The 24,640-nt window shown below is 44.3% G+C and overlaps 1 protein-coding gene across 1 annotated transcript in view; it reads left to right on the top strand.

The window, feature by feature from the left end:
- Positions 1-6,721, top strand: part of CRHR2 (corticotropin releasing hormone receptor 2) — a 144,198-nt gene extending 137,477 nt beyond the window's left edge. Inside the window, 1 exon segment of the mRNA XM_068175640.1 lies at positions 6,441-6,721. Within this exon segment, the coding sequence (XP_068031741.1) occupies positions 6,441-6,581 (141 nt within the window). The 3' untranslated portion in view covers positions 6,582-6,721.
- Positions 6,722-24,640: the final 17,919 nt, after the last annotated feature.

Genomic DNA, 24,640 nt, shown 5'->3' with positions numbered 1-24,640 from the left:
ATTGCTGAACACCATGAATATACAGATTGGATATTAGGAAGAAATTCTCTCCTCTGAGGGTGGGGAGGCCCTGGGACAGTGGGAGGTGTCCCTGCACATGGCAGGAGAGTGGAATGGGATGATTTTTAAGCTCCCTTCCAACCCAAACCATTCTGATATTCTGTGATTATTCTACAGAGAGTGTTGAGGGTTTTTGGGGTTTTTTTTGGTTTTTTTTTTTTAAGGTTGGGATTAAATGTGCGAGGTGGTATTTTTTGTTTGGATTTAGGTGTTTATTGATTTATATTTTTATTATAGTTTTACAAGTTGTGAGTCCCATAGCACTTAAATAAATTAAAAATTGAGTTGTATCTTTTTTATAAGGTTTTTTAAGGATAAATTGTTTAATTAAGAAATTATATTTAAATTATTTTTATTTGTAACGTAATAAGTAATTACTCATGGTTTGTAATGTGGATTTTTTTAAATTTAATTAATACAAATAAATAAGTGTTAATTTTTAATTAACTAATTTTATTTATATAATACTGCTTAAACTCAGGAAGAAGAAGGTGAAGAAGAAGGATTAATTTCTGTTCTAAAACTTTTATTTTGTTTTTTATATATATTTTTATATTTTAAAATTTTAAACTTTAAGTTTTTTATTATGTGATATTATATATTTTTATTTAAACTACACACTTATAATTTTAGTTTTATTATTTAATTTTGGAAGTTTTATCTACGGCTTTAGGTTAAATGCAGTGTTCTTTGGGGGGCATTAGTGTAGTACAGAAAGGTTAAAATTTTTAGCAGTTAGGGTTCTAACAAGAGAGCACCTGCTGTCCTTCTGGCCCTCACCTGTGAACACTTCCAGGTGAGGGATGTCCCCTGGGGACAGAGGGTGGTGACATCCCAATAGCCTTAATTCCACCTTCCATTTCCTTGGCAGCTCATTTATTCCTACTCTTCTTACCAGAAACCTACATAACGATTCTATTTTTATTATTATTTTTTATATATTTATATATATATATATATTTATATTTTGTTCTCTGTAAGTGGATCAAAACTCAAGGCTCTTTTCTCAGCTCATTTCTAGCTGAAATGCAGTTTCTTGCAATTTCTTGCAAGTGCAATTTCTTGCAGTTTATGGCTGCAAGAAATTAGCCAGCAACCAGTGTCTGGCACAGGTAATAGCAGCACAAAGTTGATGTCTATTTTGTCAACAGAAAACCTTCTCCAAATGTTTTCATCCTTCTCTCCATCTCTTTCATTCTACTGAGGAGGAGGGGAAGAGGGGTTTTTAACAATATTTTTTATTTAATATGATCTAAAAGTTTGACAAGTCCCCTGGTTAATCCAGTCAGAAGAGAAAAAGTCACCCACTGATTTCCTCTCACCCCATTATCCAAATCCTTTTTCTTGACTGTTCCAAAGCAGTGCCCCCACTCTGTAGGCACAAATAATGTTGGCAAACCTGATTTGACCACAGCTCAGAAACTGGGATTATTCACTGTACACAAAGCAGAAAGAGCTGAAAAGGGTGATTCTGAAAGAGCAAGACCTCTTTGCAAGAAAATGACAGACCAAGGGTCAACACAGGCACCCAGCTCTGTGCTCAGAGCAGGGGAAATTCTGGTCCTCTCAATTAAAGTTCCACAGGGGTGAGGCTGATAATTTGTGTTCCCAGGACTCCTTGTGGAGCTCTAACCACTGATGACAGCCCGGAGCCCGGCTGTTACAGGCCAGTGCTGGCAATTTCAGGTCATAAATGTGCTAATGCTGACTCTGGGACATGGTCTCGACTCTAAAAATGCTTAATAAATAGAGGAGTATTATATAGAGGAATAAATAAATAAATGCTTAATAAATCTCTGCTCTTGCAGAGATTAACAGCCATGTTTGATAGTTGATATTTTGCATTCTCTTTTTCTTTAACTCTTCCACTGTGCTATAGCTTTTTTTGGTGTCTTTTAACACATTATTACCATAGCCACAGCCAGTTCTTTTTCTTTTCTTACCTAAAGTTAACCTAGCATTTTGTTTCTGAGTTCAAGTACAAGGTGAAAATTTGACCTTAACCTTTTCTGCTTGCATTCTGGTCACACACTAATTGCAGTTACTTATTCTGTCATTAAAAAATGCTTTGCCCTCACCCTTGAAAGTGCAGAGCCCATTTCCATGTGCCCAGTCCATTAGTAATGGCTCCAGCTGAACAAGAAGACAGCATTTTTTTTTTAATCCTCTCTCAAACCATATCACAAAAGCCAACTGCTTGTTTAGACTCACGTCTTTATCTCCAGGTGGCTCTTTTTGACTTGGTTGGCTTGAAGCACAAATGATAAATCTAATCTGGCTTCACTGGCTGAGTAAGTATCTCTTCACACTGGTTACTCAGAAAAAAGAAAGCCACAACATTTCGCTGCAGAAGAAAGGAGGAAAATTTTCTCTAACGCTATCTCAGCATTTGGTGACACCTGGGGAGAAAGGAGCATTTGAGAAGTACCATCCCTCTGCATCTCAGGTCTTCAGGGGACAATTTCCCATGACAGTGGTCTGACACTTCATGTGATACTCAAACCACTTGTATGGGGTGCCCAGCATTCAGTTAGGCTGGGTTGGTACCCAGAGGAGCAAGGACTGCTTCATTCCACGTGTCTGAGTGCCATCCTCAGGGGAATTGTCTCTGTTTCTCCACTGTCTGTATTGGAAGCATAAATAATGGATCCAGTAACTGCATGGGGCTTGGAGCAGCCTGGTCCAGTGGAAGGTGTCCCTGTCCATGGCAGGGGGCTGGAATGAGATGAGTTTTAAGGTCTCTTCCAGCTCAAACCATTCAGTGATTCTGTTATAATTGGCCAAGATTAGGTGTGAGTAGTTCAGGGGAGGTGCCTCCCCCCCTTGCATAGACTCTGGCACATGGATTTGCCTCTGGGTGTGCATTATATCCTCCCTCCCATCCAGAACTGGGGGCAAGGATCCCTCTGTCTGTGGCACATGGATTTACCTCTGGGTGTGCATTATATCCTACCTCCTATCCAGAACCGGGGGCAAGGATGCCTCGGCCACTGCAGGTGGAACCATGATAGGTTTACAAATAGTGAATTCCCAGAAAAGTACAACACCATGGCACAGCTTCCCAGTGCTTCTCCTGTTTTCCCAGGACGGTTCAGTGAGCCAGGGAGGTCGGTTTGGGGAGAAGGGGATGATGGTCTGCAGTCCAGGCTGCTGCAGTTTGTGACTGAGTCCATCCTGACTCTGCTATTTCATATAACTGTGCCATTCAACTGATTTTATAACCTGACCAAACCCCATCATGAAACTGGTGGACAAGTGTTGAAGCTACTGCTCCATAATGAGAGGCTCTTCCAGAATTCCTCTGCACTGTTGCTGAACCACATTGTTCTCATCTCCAAATGATTCATGATGATCATGCTCTTCCTGGCAGTGCTGTCTTTTATGCCCCTTTCATTGGATGTTCTCTCTTCTCTTTCTCCACTTCTATTCCTTCATATTCTTTGTTTCATTAGGTTCTGTCTGACCCCTATAAGTGTAGAAAACATCACTATTTATATTGAAACAGATCATTGATTCAAAATGAGAATTAACCCAGTGTGACTTTCTCCTCACCTTACCTTAGACATCTGCAGCTGCTTGTTTTAAATCACAGAATCACATCATCAGTTAGGTTGGAAAAGACCTCTGAGATCACTGAGTCCAAGCTATGACCTAAAACCACCATGTCAGCCATGGCAGTAGCACAGATCACAGCTAGTTGAGAAAACAGCCAAAGAAAGCTATCCTCTGCTCTGATTTACCCAATCTCTGCCTCTAGAAAGGCTCTGATAGAAAAGCCACATTTCCAGGTTCAGGATTCCCCTGAAAAGGCACCAAAGAAGAAACTGCAAAACTGTTTTCCAGGCTGGTACTCATAAACCTGCAGTGGAGCGTACTCCATGGACAAAGCTGTGGTGAGAGGGGATTGTTTGCTGCCAGACCACAGTTTCTCAGTAGCACTGCTGCAGCCCAGGGCTCTGAAAGTCCACCCAGAAATGGAAAAATTGAAACTAGCCAAGAGAAGGAGAGCAGTTTCCCCTTTTCTGTGTCCTCCTTGTGAACTCCTCTATGTTTTAACCATCAGGCCTTTGCCCCGTTCATCTGGGGCACCTAGAACTGACAAGGTGTGGCTTGGGTTGGAAACACCTCCAGTCCTGGAGCTCTTCTACTCATCTGACCACCCTTAGACAGGACATTTGAGCTCTGAAGTGGGGCTGGAGGCTGTGTGTGTTCCTTGTGTTTTGAGTAGACCTCACAGAGCCCCTGTAGACAATCCCCAAGCTTTCAAAGAAATTAGGAAAAGCAGTGATTCTTCATCTTTGAGCGATTTTTTTTTTTTTTTACTCCACCTTCCCTGCAGCACCAGTGGTGGTGACAGACATGCCCAGGGTGGCTTTGATTGATCTCACCCAGGTGCTGAGAGCTGAGAACCTGTGCCAGCATGGGCTTCACAGGATCTGAAAGCTCCTCCCAGGCCTTGTGCAGTTGCCATGGCAGCTGATGCCTTTGAGGTCTCCTCCACAACAGCATCTGCTGATAATGCCCAAAGTTCCCCTTGTCCGTGGTAAAATGGGGCTTAAAACAATCCTTTACTTTTGGGGGATGCAGTGAAGATAAGTACATTATAAAGACTAAAAAATATCCATGGTTAGATATCAATATTGTCTGAACTTACCTAAATTTATAATCCAGACATCTTAAATAGAGTTTGTTGTCTTGACTCATTTTATAACCAATTAAAGAAAATATCTGGCCTATTTTTGACACCTGCTTTAAAAGGAGATGAATCATCCCCTTTGACCACTCTGACTGGTTCCCTCTTGGTCAGGAGGAGATCTATATGTTGGTAATTGAGGTGCAATGTCTATATTACATTATTTATAACACCTCTTTGTAAAAAAAAATTTGGTTTTGGTAAAGGAGACCCTGGCTTGATATAGAAGTTTTATGTAACCATGCTTCTCTCAAAGTTCACCAGATTCCAGGCTGGCAGCAGAACGTCAGCATCCTTTCCAAGTGTCATGAACACATCAGGCTTTGGACTCTGCAGGAAGCTGGGCCCAGATTCCTCTCATCTAATTTTGTAGGCTTATTTATCTCCCTGGGTTAGGGGTTTGAATTGTTTTACTGTTTTACTCCCTACAGTAAACAGATATCAACAAGAATATCCAGAAATTGGTCCAAATGTTTCATGCTAGCTGCTAGCTTCTGACTTTGAGTCTTCTCTGCCAGGGATTTGGTTTATTTTAGGAGTATAGGAGTATTTCAAGCCTTCCCTCCCACTGTTTGAGCTTTAGGGTTCCTTTCTCCTGTTCTTCTCTTGTTTATATATGTATGTATTTGAGATTTGAGCCAGAGTTCCTGGGCTCTCTCTATGGTCCATGCAAAAAAAAAAAAAAAAAAAAAAAAAAAAAACAACATTACAATTCAAGGTTTATCAGGTTTATCTGACCTATTGGTCAGCACCTGCTAGAGGATGACCTTCTGGAGCAACTTCCACTGCCTGCTCGAGGTGCTCACAGGGGCTGGCTCAGGTGTGCCAGAGCTTGGTTAGAACCCCTGTGCTTCTTCACATACACGGGCAGCAGGGCCCCTGGGATGGGGCTCTCCAAGAATTCCATCAGGTGTTGGACAGACCTTGGATGCACCATCCATCAGGTCCACCCATCCTGAGGGCTCCAATCAGTTTTGAATGTTTAGGCCTGTTTGAAATGCTCTGGGGTATTTAAGATACCAGAGATGAGACATGAGGTGTGTAATTTTTTTTTTTCCCTGAGTCAAGTACTCAAGAGTATATCAGTGAATTAGGAGCTCCCATTCAGTTATCTGAATCAGTCCCTGTGATGCCTAGAGAGGCTGACCTGGAACAGAGGCTAGACAGCATTAAAGGAATAAAGTAGGGATTTATTAAAAAGGCTTTCAAAGGATACACCTTGGGCAGCACAAGAGCCCGGCCATGGCTCTACCCAAGATGGACCTCAAGTCATGAATTTTCACACTTTTTGTAAGTTTTGGTCCATTTCCATGTTGGGGTTAATTGCTCAATTACAGCTTTAGGTTATGCAGTCCCATCCTCCCAGTTTGCTCTCCTCAATTCACTGTTTGTACTTTTTGGGCCTGAAGCTGCAGCAGTGTCCTTGGTTCTCAGGCTGGAAAAGGTTTGTTTTGTCTGACTAAACTGTGAGGAGAACTTGCTAACACTTTATATGAAGTTCAGAGTTATATACCAGTGCAGAACAGAATCTGGAAAATACAAAAGCTAAAACTTAAGGCATCATTCCCACACCCTTTAGAGGCTTAAGGCATCACCTCTGACAATATTGTCTCAGCACTGTCCACCATCCCTTCGCAGAAGACACCTGAAATTCTCCCTTCACGTTCTTCCCCGTGTTTCTCCCCAGGTCCGTTCTGCTGCCAGGAAGAGGTGGCACCGCTGGCAGGACCACCACTCTCTGCGGGTGCGTGTGGCACGGGCCATGTCCATCCCCACGTCGCCCACACGGATCAGCTTCCACAGCATCAAGCAGACCGCGGCCGTGTGACCGCCCCCGCGGACACCGCCCCCCGCCACCACCACCCCGTGGCCTTCAGAGCTCTCCTGTCTTCACTCCCACCCCGGAGCCCCTTCCTGCAAACTCTCCTCCTTTGGCCTCATCGATCTCTTTCCAGTGAGGGCCCATCCTGTTTCGGCGGGCTCTCATCTCCCAAGTCCATGATGCTGCTTTGAGGCAACCAGGGAAAAGCCTCTTGGAGTTGGTGGTGGTGAAACAGATTCAAAGAAGGAACAGGTTCAACCCTGACTGCATCCTGTGGAACTTCACAATGCAAAGTTTAAAACAGCACACTGGCAGGAATAATCAATTTTTTTTTCTCCTTCCTTTCTTTGTTGTTTTTTTGTTTTTTTTTTTTTTTGGGGGGGGGTTTTTGGGTTTTTTTTTGTTTTTGTTTTTATTCCCCCTTTCGTATTGCAGTGAACAAAGACTACTTTGAACACACTGCTCATCTCACACTGTAAATTGATTCCCAATGATTTCAACAGCTTTGGTGTATAATAGCCCATCCCTTTCTTGTTTTCTTTGTAAAAAGTTTCTTCTCTGCAAAACTGTCATTTGAGGACTTGTGGCAGCAAGAAAAAGAGCATCTGAAAGGTGGTGTGAAAAGCCTGAATTTATCTGCCTTCCCCATTTCTCTCTTGGACAGACTGGGAATTGTCAGGGCATCGCTGGACTGTTCCACACAGGGCACTTTGCCTGGCGAGCACCATGCCCTGCTCTTACACAGATTTTCAAAGGACAGGAGTAGCTCTAAGTAGCTCTACAAAACACTCTCATTCCTCTTAGCTCCACGCTTCCAGCACAGTGTAAGTGGAAAGCCCTTGGAAAGTGGTTTGTTTTCAGCTCAGAGCATCGGGGTGGGGAAGGACAGCTCTTCTGGGTTTAAAAAACACAAAAGGGACGCGCTGTAAAGATAATAAGGATGAGAAGAGGATGTTTGTGTTCCAAGAATAATGCTACGTGCTGCACAAAGGTATCTATTGAGCATTTTGAACTAGAGCAGTTGTATCTACCAGGCTTTTTATGTGATGTTCAAGAATACTGTATATTTTCAATAATAAACACTACTCTGGGTTGGTTTCAATAAAACCAGGCATCGTTTTCTTTAACTCTGCAGAGGAAGAGGACACCTGTCTAGAGAGTGGTTTTGCAGCTAAGGTCAGGGAAGGAAATCCTGTTTGATAGTAAGCCAAGAAGAAGAACAACCTCGTGATAAAATCCTAACAAGGGGGCATTTAAATGCAAGAAGAATTGCCTCCCTTCTCAGCTCATGGTCTTACAGTGGATCCCTGCCCCTCTGCACTCCCTCCACTGGGCTTTGCCACAGCAGTAAGAAAAATGTTGCGTTATACGTTCTCCATCACCTGCATCTCAACAGAACTGGAGTAATTTGCTCTTTCCACTTTTCTCAAGCTTACTCTGAATTTTCTTCAGATGTTTTATAGGACTTTTCAGCACAAGCTTGATTTAAACCTCCAGATTTATGTTGCTCTAGTTTTCTGGGGCTGGAAAATTTCTTGGAAAACACTGTTATAAATCCCCTGCTTATGGGGGGTGGGGGGGGGATGTCTGTCCTAATAGCTCAGTCATATTCAATTTTGAGCTTGCTGGCAATGAACAGCAAATTTAAATAAACAACATTTTGTAACTTTTCCCTCTCCTGACACATTTGGAATCATGTGCCTGAAACAGTTAACAGAGGGAGGAAGGAGATTTGAGTGCATGATGAGAGAGGACCAGGTCAGTGCTTTTATTCATCACAGTAGCCATGCACAGCCCCTGGCATCTTGTGTTTGAAGGGAGGGACACATCTACAGGTTAGAAACATGCACAGTGATTTGCTCTGGCTCTGGGCCGTGCTGGGATGAAAAAGGGATTTGCAATGCAGCAGATTCTGTCAGAAATTGCAGGTTATTGGTGCTGCCAGGAGTGTAGCAGATATCCAGACATGGAGCAGGTCTGAGTAGAGAAGAAACTTGGCAGCTGAAGCAGTAAACTAGTGGTTAACTCTGGGGTCCTTTAGAGCTTTGAGTTTACCTCAGTGAACCATTGGAATATATCAGTGCCAGGGCACCCACTTTGTGCCAGTGTTCTGGGCTATTGCTGCAATGCCCCTAGTTTCACTTACAATAATATTCACTGAACATTTAAAACAATAAACAGGTGAAGACAGTTAAATTTGGTTTGTGTCTTAGTAAGTCAGGTGGCTGATCTCCCACTGCACTTGGTACCTACCCAAGGAAATTGTGCAGCTTGAAGAAAATAAAAATAACCTTTTAGACTCTGCAAGCTCTCACCCCCAGGACTTCGGAAGAAGTTCACAGTTCACTTTCCTGACAGCAATTGTGCTGCTCCTGAGTCTGCTGCACTGTCTGGTCCCAGAGGTGGAGAGCTAACATCTGTCACCAACAGCATTTGGCGCATCCAAGCTGGATGACAAAATGCTCACCTTTCCTGGGAACACCAGCCAAAGTAGCTGCTGATGCCATCCCAAGGCACGGGGCTGCTCAGAAATGGATTCATCTGAGTTCAGCTTTTTGGAAATCAGCCCAGGAGAAAAACACCTGGGAGCAAAACAGATAAGCAAGAACTTCCATTTTCCTTGGGTAGCCCTTGATAAAAATGCTGGAGGTGAGCCACACACCCTCATGTCAAGAAAACAAATAAATATTTCTGAGCTTGCACTGAGTGATGTTGATCTTGCCTTTTAACAGTGAATTAATGGTTTGGTGATTATCCAGGACACCTGTGAGCAGAGCTGCTGAGATGTTCCTCAGGTATCTTGGGCAGCAAAGGGGATTTCCTTGGCCACATGTGCCCTCTCCTGAAGCTGAGGAGCAGCAGTGTGGAAAAGCACCCAGGGAGCTCATGGAGCTGAAATCAACCCAAACCAGGCATGTGACCTGGCAGCAAAGCTCGGGGATGTTTTGAAGGGAATGATTATTCCCTTCTACTTTGCACTCCTTAGACCACAGCCAGATGCTGTGCCCAGTTTGGTGACCTCAGTACAGGAGATATTAATAAACTACAGGGAAAGGGACACCAAAATGATCAGGTCTGGAGCACTCTCCATGTGCAGAGATGCAAGAGGACCTGATTCAGGACAAAGAAAGGATTTTGGATGGAGCTAGCAACAGCCTGCCAGTACCTCAAGGTTGCTGACAGACCCAAGCCCTTCACAGTGGTTTGAGACAGGAGGAACAGGCAAACTGTAATAAAAAGGGGCCAGATAAGATGGAGAAAGGAGAAAGTTTTTCTTCATAAAGATAGTCAAGCAGTGGGAGTGGTTTCCCTTCAGAGATTTTTCAAGACCCAAATGGATAAAGCCCTGAGGAACATCCTGAGCCTGCTGTGAGTAGGGGGTTTGGACTGGAGACGTCCTGAGGTGCCTTTCAACCTGGATTATGCCATCATCCTAGTACTAATGTTGTCAGTCATGCCTCTAAGATGAGGGAAGAAGGAACATGATCAAGGTTTGGCTGCTGCCTTTTTTCCATGTGCACCTCAGGGGTTTTGGAAACATGCTCATGTCTCCTCTCCTCAAAAGAAAAGAAGCTTCTTCCTTTGCTGTCTCCTGGCAGGAAGGCAAAGATGAATAAAGTCACACTCTTTAGGGAAAACTCTCCTCTTTACTTTGTGATGCCTTTTAAAGCCATGTGTCCCTTTCAACAAAATAATCATTTATGGCACAAGTCTGGGATGATTCAGATGTAGCTTTTGGATCAGCAGGAACAGTCTCAGCTCAGCCGTGCCAGGAAAATGGTGGTGGATCTGTTGGACTGACAGCATCTGTGCACGTGTGTGTCTGTGTGTGTGTTTATGCACACGTGTGTCCATGGCCCCCTGTGCATTTGAAGAAAATGGATCAAATTACTCTGGATTTATAGCTTATGGTGCAGGAGTAAAACAAAGCTGCTCGTGTTCAGTGAGTCATTATGGAAATGAACAACTAGGAGCACTCAAGTGCTTGAAACAAGACTCTCCAAAGCTCTTCCAGGAAAATGTTTGCAGTGCTGAGCACTGCAGATCATGCCTGTGCCAGCTGGCATGGGGCACAAGTGTAAGCTGACTTTGGATCTGGACTAATTGCTTCCCTCTGACACTATTTAAATCTTTTTTCCCCCTCCTCCTTTGCAATAAATGCCCAGTTCCAGCTTGCAGTGGAGCCAGCTGTGCTGCAGTTACTGGGATGCAGTGGTTGGGGATGGGTTTGGGTTCCATCACTGTGCCTGTACAGGACAGCCAGGGGATTGGGGCCTGAGCACGGGGTGTGGAATCCACAGCTCCAGCTTCCAGAAGAGCATCACACCCCTGGGGATGTGCTCTGCAGTGAGAGAAGGTCATGTGCTCAAGGAAATGGCTCTGGGGTGGAAAATGTGTTTTGAGTGCTGAGATGGAGTCACTCAGGACCATGTGGGGCAGGAGGCTGGGCAGAGAGATGTGAAGGGACAGAGCCATGCTCTGACCACCCTGGTCTCTGGTCACTCATTGTTTCATTGGTACCTGCTCCTGCAGACAGCCACACAAGGCTCTTCTCTTAGTCCATGGGGAGAAAAAAAGCAGTTTTGGGATTACAATCCACTGAGTACTGGGTATCCCTACATGGAAAGGATATTGTAGGTTCATGAGTGTGAAGGTTTCACATAAATCCTTCAAATTTTTATAGATTAATTCACTTTTATTCCTTTTCTTATGTATGTCTTCCACAGAACTGGAAGAAGCATCTCAGGAGAAACTTATGGAAAAGAGATAATATCTATAAATTTACTGGTGGTAACATATCTAGTTAAAACAAAAACCTGGATCACCTGGACAATCCTGTTGGGTTCTACATTGGTTTCTTAAGTTTCTCTACTTGCTAATTAGTGCAGGAGAAAGCAAATCCTTCTGACTGGGGTAATTACCACAGAGCAGTGCTATGGAGACCTTGTGCTCTGAGGGGCCAAAGCTTTAAAGAAGAACTCCTCCAACTTTAATGAGTTTCCCAGATGCTAACGAGCCAGCCAGCCTCCAGGAGGGCTGTGTGTGCTCAGCACTGTCCAAAGGCTGTGACATGACCCTCCTGACTCATCCCCCCTCTGCACTCAAGGGCTGCAAGGGCTCGTGTCAGAGGCTGAACCAATTAATTGCTCTCTGCTGATTGGCACGTGTCAAACGGGTGGTTCAGTCTGCTGAGGTGCCAAAATGACAAATTGCAGCGCTGCTGGCACGGGCACAGTGAGCAGCACCAGCACCCTCCAGGGGGGTGTCCTCAGGGTCCAGCAGGGTTGTGTTCATCACTGGCACGGTGCTAATGAGCTGCCCCATGCAGGCTGAGCAGGGAAAAGTGGTTAACCTGGCTCATCCCAACCCTGGCTGGCCACAGCCAGCCTAAAAGTGCACTTCCACAGGAGAAATCCTGCATGTCTTGCCCGGGGTTTGGTGGTTGACTCACTTTGACCTTTGCTGGTTGCTGACTTTCAGCCCAGCAGTTCAGCAAGAGGCCAATGGATCAGCAGTGGCAGCCCAGGGATCCTGGCTCAGCAGGGATCCCCTCCACGGGGGAAACAGGGATTGCTGCTTCCTAGCGGGATAGAAAAGCTGGCTCTGAGTGCAACAAAGCAGTGCAGGCCAGCCCAGCTGCTTGTGGGGGAGATCTGAGGTTGCCATGGCTCTGTGTCTCCCTGCAAGCCTCCCTGTCCAGCAGCCAGGCAGGGACTGGCCTCAGTTTTGTAAATCACAGGGTAATTTGGGTTGGAAGGGACCTTTAAAGGTGATCTGGTCCAACCCCCTGAAGATGAGCAGGAACTCCTTCAACCCGGTCAGGCTGGTCAGAGCCCTGAGCAGGTGCCGTGCTCAGGTACTTCAGAAAGGCCATCAAATCTAAGGATTAAAGAATCCTTCTCTTTAACAAAAGGATTGTGTTTGGGACACAGAAAGACAGGGTCGACTGATGAGGCATTTAAAAGATGATTGCAAAATCAGTCTCATGGAAGGGTGAGACTGTAAGGTTGTTACATCCAAAGCCATCACATCAGAAGCCCTTATAATTCTAGTTACAATGTCTTTTATAAATTTCTTATCCAATCAGCTATTTCCACAAAGCTCATTAACATCTTCTTAACCAATTGCTAATTACTACATTTTACATCATTTACTGCATTGTCTTTTTCTATCCAATTATAACTCTACAGAAATTTATTGCTGTATCTTCTACTTTTTACCAACTCTACGAGTTCTATTGTTAGACTTTGTCTAACAATAGAACTATATCTAGTTCTGTAGTTCTATAGAAGTATAATTAATAGTTATAATTAATTAATAATTAATTTATCATATTATAGAAGTATAATTAAATACTATCTTGCTTAACCTATTTCTTTTCTTATATGAGGCATATTTCCACTTGCTTAAAACATATTTCTACTCAAACTACAAATCTTTATTCTTATTTCATGTTTGTTTCACTATTCTATTCTAAAGCTCCAAGCCTTCTCCAAGGTCTTAGGTCAAACACTGTATCCATCTCTATCTCTGAGCTTGTACGTTCAAAGCCTTGGGAGCTCTTTGTGCTTGCATTTCCCACAGGATTGTATAAGATATATTTATATATTTTTGTGTATATATAGATATATATTATAGATATATTATAAAATATATATTTATTATAATATATATATAATATATATTATATATTATAATATTTTTTTTCTTATATTTTGGAGAAAAAACCCAAACACAAATCACAGAATCATAGAATTACCCCTTTGGGGTGCACACGTCCCTCAGTGCCTGTCCACAGAGCAGCTCACACAGTGTGGGCTCTTTCTGCAATGTGCAACACCAAAATGCATAAACCCCCATAACAAACTGAGAGGTTTGCACAACTCAGCCCACATCTGAAACCTGCTGTACCCGTGGATTTCTGCTGAAAATATGTCAGACTCAACTGACTTTATAAATACCCTTACACGCGCTTGTGTGTGCTTTTCAGTGTATATGAACTTGTTTGACCTATTTCTGACAGATCTTCTGCAAATATCACAGATCCATCAAATCACAGAATGCTGTGGGTTGGAGGGGACCTTATAGATCATCTTATTCCAACCCCTGCCACGGGCAGAACACCTTCCACCAGAAGGAAAATACTCAGTCGTGGGTTTGGAGTAGGAGAGTGACGATTTCACTGGTCCTGGGCTACATCCTGTGCATGAAGGTGCATTGTCTGCACAAAGTAGATCAACACAAGCATCCACTAAGTTTGCTTGAAGGTTTTGTTTCAGCTTTGCTGATGGGAATTTTCTCCTTTTAATAAAATTACTCATTTTGCACGTTTTACACACTCAGTGAGAAAAATCTGCGCCCAGCAATATTCCTCCACATTTGTGCTGTGCTCCAGGCTCACCTTCACCTGTTTACAGCAGCTGCCCCTCTCATCCTCATGGTTTTCCTCTTTTTTTGTGCGCACAGCCCTTCAATGTGTGCACATACTTGCTTTGCTCAGCACTGACAAACATTGGGAAGTTGCTTGCAAAGCAAAAAAAGAGAAAAAGTTGCATAAAAACATTTTCTCAAAGCTGCCAACATCATAAATCTTCAGGAACCATGCAGTTCCTTCTCCTGCTGAACTCATAAAGGCAGGGATGTAAAACCAAACAGCTCCAATCTGCAGCCTCTCCAACTCACAGTGCTCCCAGGGACTGGGAGGAAAGCTTTGAGCCTGTGCAGCCCCACAGCTCATCGTGTTCCTCCTTCCATAAATCAGCCATTCCCACAGGTTCTGCAGTGACAGGAGCTCCCAGCCACGAGATGTTTGTGGTTCACGTGGGACAGGCCCCTTGTGAAATGATTGCAGCAGCCCCATCTGCAGCATGGAGCTGAAATGCTGGGCAGTCAGAGCCAATTAAAAACCAAATCCATCAGACCTCCTGCTCCCTAGTTCAGCAAGTGAAGATCAGATTGCTTTTCCCTGTCATTTACACATCAGCATCTTTTTGGGTGGTGTTATTCATCAGTTGTTCAGAAATGAATCAACAACCTGAACAATCAAACTGTCTCAGCTTGGTTATTTTACTGCTCACAGACAGTTTTATAGGCACAACAGCGTGTGTACCCACTGGAGTAGGCACATATATCCCATCTGTGTCACTACTGAAATTGTGATATTTTGTTTGCCAGGACCAGATTAACATCTGCATCTAGAATCACATGGAAGACTGTCTTAGGTTGAAAGATGTTAGTGGGGGTGTGTATTCTATCACCATCTGTCAGAGCTGGGGCAGTTCTCTGCTGTTCATTGGGCAGTTTTCTTTATCTCTCCCACAGCCAATCCTCCCTCCAGGAGATCTCTTCTGTTCATGGCCAGTGAGTGTCCCTGCATGGCTGAGAAAATTCCATCATCCCATGGGGAGAGGCTCTGCCCAGGGGAGGAGCCAAGCATTCCTACCTGGATACAATCTGACTCCTGCAGCACCACAGCAGCCTTTGCCCACTGCATTCCCAGAGGAGCAGCTTTCTTCTCCGCTGCATTCCCAGAGGAAGCCCAGGCCCATCTCCAGCAGCCCTGGAGCTTCAGAGGAAAACTCCAGCCTTGTTCAGGATCTCTGCTCCAGCAGAAGCACAGCTGGCACTGCAGGAGGGCTGAGCCACCATGGGATGGGACTGCTGCCACCACCCTGACCCACAGGCTGCCAGGGCCTGTTCTCACTCTGGCAGGGGTTTGTTTTCTTTTTTGTACTATTGCATTTGTATTTTTAATTTTCCTATTAAAGAACTGTTATTCCTACTCCCATATCTTTGCCTGAGAGCCCCTTAATTTCAAAATTTTAACAATTTGGAGGGAGGGGGTTTACATTTTCCATTTCAAGGGAGGCTCCTGCCTTCCTTAGCAGACACCTGTCTTATCAAACCAAGACGAAGACTTGACTCAAACCCTGCAGAGATGATGCCAAATGTGTAGCTGTTGCCCCACAGGGAGCATTTGGTGTGTGGGATTCAAAACAGGCTTTCAAAAGGTGGAAGTTTCCCAAATATCTTTTTGCTTTATGACAGCTCCACAGGATTCCTGGCCCACCTCTGTCCCAAGATAAGGAGAAATCTCAAATCTGCTGCAGGAGAAGATACCAACACCTCAATTCCTGCTCCTCTCCAAGGGCAGGTGAAGCTCCCACCTCTCCATCAGGGTTCACCTCACTGAGAAGAACAAGCAGGATGATGTATCCCCATGTGTGTTTTCTACATCTTCTATTTCCTGGTAGGATTAAGCTGAGAGGGGTGAAAAATAAAATAGAGACAGCAAAAGCTATAAAATAATTGTAACTCACACAAAGTGCCAAGGAAAACATTCCTAAGTCACGGAGCAGTTTTTCACAGCAGAACTGCTGGTCTTGGCTGGAGAGCTGAAGGAAGAAAAGTCCACCAAAAGCAACTCTGAGGCTTTCCTGACTCAGCTTTGGGACTGGGATGTGCCATAACCCCTGGAGCAGGCACGTGGCTGGTAGGCAGCTGGAAGGAAGTCCCTGCTGTGGAGATAGAGATGGGAGCAGGCAGTGTTCCCATCCCCAGCAGTCCTGGCATAGCTCAGCCCTGTGAGCAATCTGTGGGTAGGGGATGGCTCCTGTCTGCCCAGCCAGGGTAACCAGCAGAGCTTGCACACTTGGAAAACCTCTCCTGTGAGGAAAGGGTGGGAGAATTGTTCAGCCTGGACAAGAGAAGTCTCTGGAAAGACTTCACTGCAGCCTTTCAGGACCTAAAGGGGCTACAAGAATCCCAGAGAGGGACTTCTGACAAGGGCAGGTAGTAACAGAAGGAGAGGGAATGGCTTCGCACTGTCAGAGGGAAGGGGTAGATGGGACATTGGGAAGAAATCCTTGCCTGTGTGGGTGGTGATGCCCAGAGAAGCTCTGGCTGCCCCTGGATCCCTGGAAGTGTCCAAGGCCAGGTTGAATGGGGCTTGGAGCAACCTGGGATAGTGGAAGGTGTCCCTGCCCATGACAGAGAATTTGGAAATGTTTTTATAATACTCTTTTTTAATACCCTTTAATAATGCCTTTTACATATGAGATCCCCTGGCTCACCAGAAAATTTTTACCATTTTTCCACATGTTGCAGAAGAGATCTTGCAGTTTTCAGTGACTTTAATTGCCTCCTTCATGAACAAGAAGATGAACAAAGCAGGGTTTCACATGGTGCCAAACGTGATTTATCTCCAGTCTTCTGTTGTGGTTTATTAGCTAATTCATACACAGCTTGGATCAAGAGTCATTATGAGCTCGTGTTTTTCCAGCACAAATTCACTGTAAGTAAAGAAAAATTAGCTGCTCACATTAGTTCTCAGCATAAAATTAAAAGGAAATTATTCAAGGTTTGACATTAAATCAGTAAATGCACAGGCAGTGGTGTTTTAGAGTCAGACATGGGAAAGTTAAAAACATTTCTTCTGCCTTTTTCCCTGATGCACATTTTATTTGTAGTGTCTTTGAGAAATCAGTGACTCGTGGCCATTTAATACTTGTCTAATTTCTCAACAACAGTCAGGAGCTTTCAGCAGGTTGCCCAAGTCTGAGATGGAAATGATCTAGGATCCTCACATCCCAGTATTTTCCAGATTTTTTTTTTTCCTTTCTCTACTGATCAGGAATATATGATTAAATATCTCCATATAAACAATCCATCAACAGGTTTTTCAGACTCTAATAATCTACCCACAGAAGCTCAAGGCCAGGTTGGACAGGGCTTGGAGCACCCTGGGATAGTGGAAGGTGTCCCTGCCCATGGCAGGGGTGGAAGTGGATGAGCTTTGAGGTTACTCTCAACCCAAACCATTCCATGATTCCTGACAGTGATGAAAGAGGCATTAATTGAAATTACATTGTCCACACTTGCTTTCTTTGTGCTGTTCCTGGCAGAGCAGGTATGTAAGTGTGCAGGTAGAAGTGATTGATTTTTAAGCAGCCTCAAAGCTCTTTCATATCCCTGAGGCTGGGAGCAGCCTGGGTGAGAATTGTGGAGACCTAAGTTCACAGAATTCACAGAATGAACTGTGAATTCTGTCTCTTTTGAAAAATTGTCTCTTCTTCACTTGGTTGGAAGAGACCTTCAAGATCATCGAGTCCAACCCAGCCCCAACACCTCAACTCAACCCTGGCACCCAGTGCCATATCCAGGCTTTGTTAAACACATCCAGGGATGGTGACTCCACCACCTCCCCGGGCAGCCATTCCAGAACGTGATCACCCTTTCTGTAAAAAACCTTTTCCTAATATCCAACCTGTATTTCCATGACACAGCTTGAGACTGTGTCCTCTGGTTCTGTCAGTGCTGCCTGGAGAAGGAGCCCAAGCCCACCTGAGCACAGCCACCTTTCAGGAGCTGTGGAGAGTGCTGAGGTCACCCCTGAGTCTCCTTTTCTCCAGGCTGAGCACCCCCAGCTCCCTCAGCCGTTCCTCACAGGGTTTGTGTTCCCAGCCCTTCTCCAGCCTCGTTGCCTCCTCTGGATGCGCTCGAGCGTCCCAAGGTCCTTCCCAAACTGAGGGGCCAGAGCTGGGCCCAGTCCCCATCCCAAACCATTCCATGATTCCTGACGATCAGTGATGAAAGAGGCATTAATTGAAATTACATTTTCCACAGTTGTCTTCTTTGTGATTTTCCTAGCAGAGGGCATTTGGAGATGTGCAGGTAGCAGTGATTGATTTTTAAGGCTCAAAGCTCTTCCATATCCCCAAGGCTGGAAGCAGTCTGGATGAGAATTGTGGAGACGTAAGTTCTTGCAGGAAGTTCATGCCAGGGTTTTAACAAGCTCCCAGCAATATTTGCTCTTCCAGAAAACTGTACCCTTATTATGGAAGGTTCTTCTTTGCCAAATGTTAACCCCTGGATGAGATCTCAGACATTTTCCTCCAGCCCTTGTTCTTAGCACATGGAAGAGATCAGAAACATGTACACTATGAGATAAAAGCTATGAATCTTCTCAAGCAGCTTTTATTCAGACCTTTCCAACTCTCAGGCACCACTTTTTGGCTGAACTAGACCAAACCCAAATGATTCCAGGCTGATGGCAGAATCATTCCTGCTGCCATAAAGGGTGGATTTCACTCTCAGCCACATCAGTAGGGAGAAAGCAAAACCTAAAATCCTTTTCCTCCCCATGGCTACAGCAGCCTTGTCTGTCAGGAGTTCACTGGAAATCTGTCATTGCATCATAGCACAAATGAACTTTACCAGGACCATCTCAAAGGGAGGGAAAAAGTGGAAGAAAAAAATGTTCATGAACTCGTTGGAAAAAGAAATTTCATTTTGATGTTAGTCTTCTAAACTTTTATCACTTTTATCATTTTTAGCAAATATTAATCCAGACTTTGCAACCAATAATTATTTTCAAGATGAAAAAAAAAAGCAAAAATAGGCAATGTCAGGAATGTTATAACAAATTAACTTTTGGTATTCATAGCCTTTATCCCTTGAGAGTTTACAAAACTAATGAGTTCCATTAGTCAACTCTTCTTTCAAGTGCTTGCTACTTTCTAGAGTTTGATCAGAAAATTCAAGGTCTCCTTTTTAATTCGTGGTTACTCTGTAATTTAGCCTTGTCTTAATTTAAACCTTGGCCAGGAGAATCTGGTTAAGGTTGAAACAAAACCCTAAATAAATCTGAAGTGCAGATCTTGCTGTCTTCATTCAAAAAGTCTTAGTGCCACCCACCAAATGCCTCGATTTCCTCTTTCTTTTTGTCCTTTATGGATAAAATAAACTAAAATCAGTCACTTTAACCCCATTTTGTGTTATTTTTGGACATGGCCTTGCCCTGTAGATGACAAACTCCAACAGCTGCTCAAGGTACAATGAGGACACATCCTCTGGTGGTGGATAAAAGGATCATGTGGGATGTCCAGGATGTAGGAACGAGCCTTTGAGCTTCTCACTCAGTAAAAGGGAGAAGAACAGGCACACAACTCACCTGTCCTCTCACAGGCACAGGTGAGATTAATTCCCCTTTTATTTCCCCTTTTATTTTATACATGTGCTGAATTCCCTCAGCACAGAAATTATCCACATTCTGAACCTGCTTAAATCCACCTGGATTGTTTCACTGGGACTTCACTTTTATTTTGGTCTAATGTGATGATGAATCGCATCTATTGTTTTCCATGGAGCGCCTTTTGGATCCTGAGTGGTGTAAGTGGGAGGATAATGATATCATTATCATCCTTTTAGGGGAAAGCAGCTCCTAAATCAGACTGTCACTACAACATTCATTTTGCCAACTTGAACATTGCAATTTTTATTTTATGCAGAAATTCTACACGGGGAAAAGTGTATAGGGAAAAAGAAATATTTTTTAAATCTGTCCTCAGTGGAAACAATAGGGGTAAAGCAACCACTAACTAAAAAGAGAGGAGAAATCCCTTCTTCTGGAGGGATAGATGATATGAAATGAAATAGATAGAATAGAAATTGAAATACTCAGAATCTTCATTATCTGTAGTTTCTTTTTCATTCATTTTCAGAGGAAGCAGCCAAGGAATACTTCAGGAGATCCTAAAGGAGAGGAGATGCCTGAGTGCTGCTAAGGGAATGAGACCCTTGGACAGTGCCTGGGATCATTCCCAGTGTGAAAGAGGCCTTTCCAGACTGTAACAGGAGCTGGAAGTCCCCACCAGAGGGAACAAATGTCACTCTCATAATTACTCTTCAACAGTTTTACTCCATTATAGCCCCAGTGAGTCCTGCTGCTCTGATTTATATCAGCATTCACCCAAAACAGTCCCTAAACACCCACAGCATTATTTCTAAATATCTCTGCTGTGAACCACGGGGGAATTTGGTTGTGGAATCAGCTCTAATTTAAAGACCATAGAGGACCAGGGTGAGATCTAGCAGAAGACATGCTCACTCTGTCCTTTTTTTTTGTACTTCCACCCCATGCTCCAGTAAAACAAAGCACTTTGGTGCTCTTTTGAGCTGCCTCCTCCCTTATCTACATGTCTTCACCTCCATCTACCTGAGGTAGCAACGAAACACAGAGCACAGGTCTCCCCTACAGGGATAAGAAAATGCCATAAGAAAATGCCAGGTTGGACAGGGCTTGGAGCAGCCTGGGACAGTGGAAGGTGTCTCTGCCCATGGCAGGGTGTTGGAACTGGATGTTCTTTAAGATCTCTTCCATCCTAAACCATTCTGGAATTCTAGGATTTTAAATGTCCCTGATGAGGCCATGGAGCTGGAGGTACCACTGCAGGAATTCCTCTCTGCACAATTCCTTCTCCTGGGCCAGAAGAGACAAAGCACAACACAAGTGAGCCCCATAGCAACTCAAGAACCTTTTTTTTTTTTTTTTTTTTTTTTTTGGTAAGAAAGAAGCAACAGAGTGTGGACTGAAGCCAAATTAAAGAAGAAAAAGTCAGAACAAAGAGGTGACCTTGTATTTCATCTCTGATTAATGCAGGTTATTTATTGTGAATAGCACCACTAGAGACTGTACCTTGTACTTAAGGCACTTTTCTGTCTATAAATAGAGAATGCTCAAGGCTGTTTGAAAATATATATAAAAAATGAAGAAATAATACACCCCAAGAGATCATGTTTTGGACAGATTAATCCAAGGGCAACTTCCACTGGAACTGAGGTCACAGAAGAGAAAGAACACTGAGATTTAGAGGTGTGTCCTGCCTCATTCCAGGATACAAAGATTTCTGGTGTCTTCCTGGAGAAAAGCAGTGTCTGTGGAGAGATATGAGATGATCTCTGTATTGTAGGTGACTTATCCTGAGCTGAATTCCCTCCTGGAACTGGGGACTCATTGGATCTGAAATACCCCAGGGTACTGGAGACCTCTCCATGGACCTGGGAAATGGGATAGGTAAAGCCAGCTGGAATAATCTGGGTGGGCTTCCCTGGGGCATAGAATCATCAAATTGGAGAATAATTGAGGTTCCAAAAAACCTATCAGTGCCAGGTCCACTGCTAAACCATGTCCTTAAACACCTCCAATAGCAGGAGATGCTGTCTGGGCAACTGAATCAGGATTTCTGTGTCCCTGTAGTAAATGTTCTCAGTCTCCTCCATGGGGCATTTTTCTTTCCCTCTTATCCCCAGAGAGCCAAAATCTGATAGAATCTGTGATCTTAGGTGGTTTGTCATTGTCCCCAAGCACCTCACCACCTTTAGCATGGTTCTCCAAGGAGAGGGAGTTGTGTTGATTTTTTGGACTCTGTGCATTTCAGGGACCCGTTTCTGTCCGGATGAGGCACTCACTGCTTTGGAGTGTCACAGTCAGTAAATAGTAAAGAACTGCATTCCCTGGGAATGGAGGGCATTTGGTGTGGAAACACTGAAACAGAGTCTGAGCAAGGCTGATCTTCTGCAGAGTCACTTCTCCCCACTTTCACCACAGCAATTTTTCCCATGCAATGTAAAACCATGGCAATTTGGGAGTGTCTGCTGCACTGCAACCACTCCACTTCCCAGTCCCTGCTCTCACAGGGAGAAATTATTTCTGTGTGAGAAGGAGGTAGGGGAGATTAGGTCACATTAAGGTGTTCATTATCTGGAGAAAACATGGCAGTGTTACTAGGGAGAAAACCAGAAAAAAAAAAAAAACAGAAGTAAAAAAATAATAATTAAAAAAAAAAAAGCCTCACTGAGATAATCCAGTCCTGGAGACAAAGCACAGCAAGCCATGGGGTGCTGGCCTGACCCAGGTTTTGCCTCGTAGGTCAGGTGGGTTGAGAGAAAGAGCACAGGGTTACCATCCATCAGCTGAACCCTGCTGCTGCAGCACCACGGGCAGCCCTGACAGGCAGGGAAAGGCTTGGGCTGCCTGAATCAGCAGCAGCAAGGCTTCTTTTTTATGATCAAGTGTCTTGGTTTGAAAAGACAGGTGTCTGCTAAGGAAGGCAGGAGCCTCCCTTGAAATGGAAAATGTAAACCTCCTCCCTCCAAATTGTTATAATTTTGAAATTAAGGGGCTCTCAGGCAAAGATATGAGAGCAGGAATAACAGTTCTTTATTATGGAAAGAAAAAAAAAAAAAAAAAAAAAAAAAAAACCAAAACCAATGAAGTAATAAAGAACACCACTGCCAGAGTCAGAGCAGGCCCTGGCAGCCTGTGGGTCAGGGTGGTGGCAGCAGTCCCATTCCATGGTGGCTCAGCCCTCCTGCAGTGCCAGCTGTGCTTCTGCTGGAGCACAGATCCTGCACAAGGCTGGAGTTTTCCTCTGAAGCTCCAGGGCCGGTGTGGATGGGCCTGGGCTTCCTCTGGGAATGCAGTGGGGAAGAAAGCTGCTCCTCTGGGAATGCAGTGGGCAAAGGCTGCTGTGGTGTTGCAGGAGTCAGATTGTATCCAGGTAGGAATGCTTGGCTCCTCCCCCTGGGCGGAGCATCTCCCCATGGGATGATGGAATTTTCTCAGCCATGTAGGGACACTCACTGGCCATGGACAGAAGAGATCTCCTGGAGGGAGGATTGGCTGTGGGAGAGATAAAGAAAACTGCCCAATGAACAGGAGAGAACTGCCCCACCTCTGACAGATGGCAATAGAACATACACCCAGCTACACCTTGCAACCTGAGACATCAAGCTTGAATGGTTTAACTGGAAAAGCTGCCTCTGTCAAAAGTCAGTAATTTCTATCACTCTGGACACAAGTTATGTGTCCAGTTTGGCAGTGAAATCCTGCACAAGCATCCAAAGCATCCAGCTGCTGGAAATGACCTTTGGTAGAGAAGTGTCTTCTATTAAATTGCCCTGTGTTCCTTCTGTGGTCCATAGAGAGCCAGTTGACATCATCAGGAGGCCAGAACATGAATTAACTCATCTAAGAGAGGAATTTGAAAGAGATTTTTAGGCCTCTGTAAGTGTCTGTTTCTCTCTGATGGTAATAAGTGATCTGAGGGGGAATGGTCCAGGCTTAGACAGAGACCCATTGAATCACAGAATAATTGGAGATGGAGGGGACCTTTAAAGGTCATAGATTCCAAACCCCTTTCAATGAGCAGGGACGTCTTCAATGAGATCAGGTCACTCCAGCCCCATCTAGCCCGGCCTTGAATGATGGGGCAGCTACAGCTTCTCTGGGCAGCTGTGCCAAGGCCTCATCACCCTGATTGTAAAAATCTTCTTTCTGATATCTACTCAAACCTACCCTCTTTCAGTTTGAAGCCATTGTCCTTGTCCTGTCACTCCATGCCTTGTCCCCAGTCCCTCTAAATCTCTCCTGGAGCCCCTTCAGGCTCGGGAAGGGGCTCTGAGATTTTCCTGGAGCCTTCTTTTCCAGGAAAATTTTCCAGGCTAACACCCCCAGCTCTCCCAGCCTGTCTCCAGAGGATGTCAGATGGATCTTGCCTGATCTGGTTTTTCCCAGCCCACACAACCTGCTCCAAACCCAGCTGAGGATCCAAGACATTTATTGAGGACAATTCTGTGATAAAAGCAGGAGCCACCACCACAGCACAGCCTGGTCTGAAACAGCCCAGCTGTTACACATAGCAGCATGGGCCAGAAAAACATGAGTAACAGCAATTTTCTTGTATCAAAATGTTTTGCTGACTGCAGGCTACAGTAAAAGGAGGGGAAATAGTCTTGAAGGCTTCTTTTTGCCTGTTCAAGGTGATGCCTTAAGTTTTAGCTTTCGTATTTTCCAGATTCTGTACTGCATTGGTATATAACTCTGAACTTCATATAAAGTGTTAGCAAATTCTCCTCACAGTTCAGTCACACAAAACAATCCTTTTCCAGCCTGAGAACCAAGGACATCATTGCAGCTTCAGATTCAGAAAGTCCAAACAGTGAATTGAGGAGAGCAAACTGGGAGGATGGGACTGCATAACCTGAAGCTGTAATTGAGCAATTAACCCCAGTATGGAAATGGACCAAAATTTATAAAAATGTGAAAACTTATGACTTGTGGTCCATCTTGGGTCCATCTTGGGTGGAACCATAGCCAGGCTCTTGTACTGCCCAAGGTGTATCCTTTGAAGGGCCTTTAATAAATCCCTACTTTGTTCCTTTAACTCTGTCTAGCCTCTGTTCCAGGTAGCCTCTCTAAGCATCAAAGGTCCTGTTAAATATCT

This window comes from Anomalospiza imberbis, chromosome 1 (assembly GCF_031753505.1).
Source record: "Anomalospiza imberbis isolate Cuckoo-Finch-1a 21T00152 chromosome 1, ASM3175350v1, whole genome shotgun sequence".
In the NCBI taxonomy this organism is placed as follows: Eukaryota; Metazoa; Chordata; class Aves; order Passeriformes; family Viduidae; genus Anomalospiza; species Anomalospiza imberbis.
Note: the sequence above shows the minus strand (reverse complement) of the source record. Positions and strands in the feature narration are given on the sequence as shown.